The 2340-nt window shown below is 42.0% G+C and overlaps 1 protein-coding gene across 1 annotated transcript; it reads right to left on the bottom strand.

Moving 5' to 3' along the window:
* Positions 1–446: 446 nt before the first annotated feature.
* On the bottom strand, positions 447–2340 carry LOC308285401 (E3 ubiquitin/ISG15 ligase TRIM25-like; the record flags this gene model as incomplete). The annotated part of the gene is made up of 1 exon (XM_080726144.1): positions 447–2340. The coding sequence occupies one exon, from the start codon at positions 2338–2340 to the stop codon at positions 619–621; it is 1722 nt and encodes a 573-aa protein (XP_080582270.1). The 3' UTR covers positions 447–618.

The following is a 2340-nucleotide window of genomic DNA, read 5'->3' as shown; positions in this document are numbered from 1 at the left end:
GTAAGTAACATCTGATATCATGCTGGGATATAGGCTAATGCCCTGCCATTCCATTGTTTGCAAGAGAAATCCTTTACCACCTCGTAGAAATAACTTTTATCGGGTTCCAAACTATACAACATATTTTCTTCATGTCTTTGGGTAGACTCTATTTCCAACATATTAGAATTTAGTAATATTCATAAACCAGACAGATACTGCTGCCCTTATACAGTCTACAGAATTTTGAGAACTATAAAGACAGCAAGTTAAAGAGCAAGCCATAAAAAATAACAATAGAGTAAGACAGTAAAGTAAACAAAAACATTTTTTCAACTAATAGTATTTATTAATATGTTTGTTACTTTTATATTACATTAAATTGAATTCATGTTTATTAATTATTATTCACAAACCTATTGTTATCAATATCATTGAATGTAAACAACAAAACAATTACGGTACACAAGAAAATTTAATGAAGAGGCCTAAATTCCTCCTTGGGATAAGCTGAACTGTATGAATGCAAGATAACAACATAGTAAAACAGATTATGAACAAATTCTAAAAAATATCTTTTCTATAGACAGAATAAACTTAATATGATTTAATTGATTTGAGATACAAATGAAGTCAGGTCTACTTGAGGTCACACAACTCAGCAGTGCTTTCAGCAGCAGTCCTAAATCCAGCATAGAGGGGCTTTCTTAAGTATCTGGTATAGGCTTTGCAGATGCGAGTCATGGTGTCAGTGTCAGTGATGCTGAAGAAGGTAACTCTACTGTGATCCAGATCACAGTACACTCCTACTCTGGAGGACACAGAACCTGGGTATTTTGTTTCTTCCCCGTCGTGTCTTAAGCTATAACCTTCTGCCTGACACTGCAAAGAAAAAGATTCATCATTCATTCCAAATCCACTTTCCTTATAGGTCCCTGTTCTGCTGCAATCATCGCCTGCGACTGCTATGTCAACCTTGTTTCCACTCCACTCTACCTCCCAATAACTGCCTCCAGTCAGACCCTCTACACTCAGAACCTGATAACAGTCAGTGAATCTCTTTGGGCGTTCTTTATTCATCCTGGTTACGTTCCTGTTCCCTTTAGACAGAGAGAGACGTTGGTGTGCGGTGTTTGGATCCAGTGTGAGTGGACATGAATATTTTAAGAACTCAGCCCTTGTCTTGGGTTCTGGTTCTAATTCTGATTTAGATTCAGGTTCTGGTGTTGACGGTAAAACATCCACTGTATTCTCTGTCTCTGGGACGTTTGTCCCTCCCTCTTTAAGAATGTCCTCTAGTTTGTCCCTCATCTTTGACACAGACACAGTCACATCTTCAAAGTGACAGACACTGCTGCTGACTGGATGTGTAGATTCACTGATCTTTGAGAGTGAAGTGTAACCCTGTAGAAAATGGATGTTATCCTCTGTATGTGAGATTTGCTCCAGCTCAGCCTGTCTGCTCCTCAGTTCAGAAACCTCCTGCTCCACACACTGCCTCTGTTCTTCAACACGACTCACTTCATGTTTCTGCTGGTCTCTGATCTGCTCTCTCACCTCAGATCGTTTTCTCTCAATGGAAGAGATGAGCTCAGTAAAGATGGTGTCACTGTCCTCCACTGCTCTATCAGCACATTGATTGATGGACTCCACCTGTTGGTGAAGAACCTTCACGTCTTTCTCTCTCTCATGGATTCTCTGCTGGATGTTTTGTTGACTCGTATCAAGATCTTTCTGTCTCTCAGTTCTTTCTACTGCAGCTGAGATCGTATCGTGACCTTTGTGTTCTTCCATGCAACACAGATAACAGATACACTGCTGATCAGTACGACAGAAAACCTTCTTCACCTCGTCGTGAAGAGAGCAGATGTTTTCCTGAAGCTTGTTGGAGGCTTTGACCAGCTTGTGTTTCTTGAAGGCTGGAGACTGATAGTGAGGCTGGAGGTGAGTGTCACAGTAAGACACCAGACACTGAAGACAGGTCTTCACAGCTTTCAGTTTTTCCCCAGTGCAGACATCACAGGCCACATCTCCAGGTCCAGCATAGCAGACATCACAGGCCACATCTCCAGGTCCAGCATAGCAGAGATCAGGAGGAACAGCTTGGAGTCCTGTCTTCTTCATGCTCTCCACAACCTCAGCCAGGATGTTGTTTTTCTTCAGAACAGGTCTTGGGTTAAAGGTTTCCCTGCACTGTGGACAGCTGTAGAGTCCCTTCTTGTCATCCTGATCCCAGAAGCCTTTGATACAGCCCATACAGTAGCTGTGTCCACAGGGAACACTCACTGGATCCTTCAGTAGATCCAGACAGATAGAACAGCATAACTGTTCCTGGTCCAGTTGAACTCCTTGCTGTGCCAT

Source organism: Nannobrachium achirus (genome assembly GCF_963921795.1).
Source record: "Nannobrachium achirus genome assembly, chromosome: 5".
NCBI classification, from domain to species: Eukaryota; Metazoa; Chordata; class Actinopteri; order Myctophiformes; family Myctophidae; genus Nannobrachium; species Nannobrachium achirus.
Note: the sequence above shows the minus strand (reverse complement) of the source record. Positions and strands in the feature narration are given on the sequence as shown.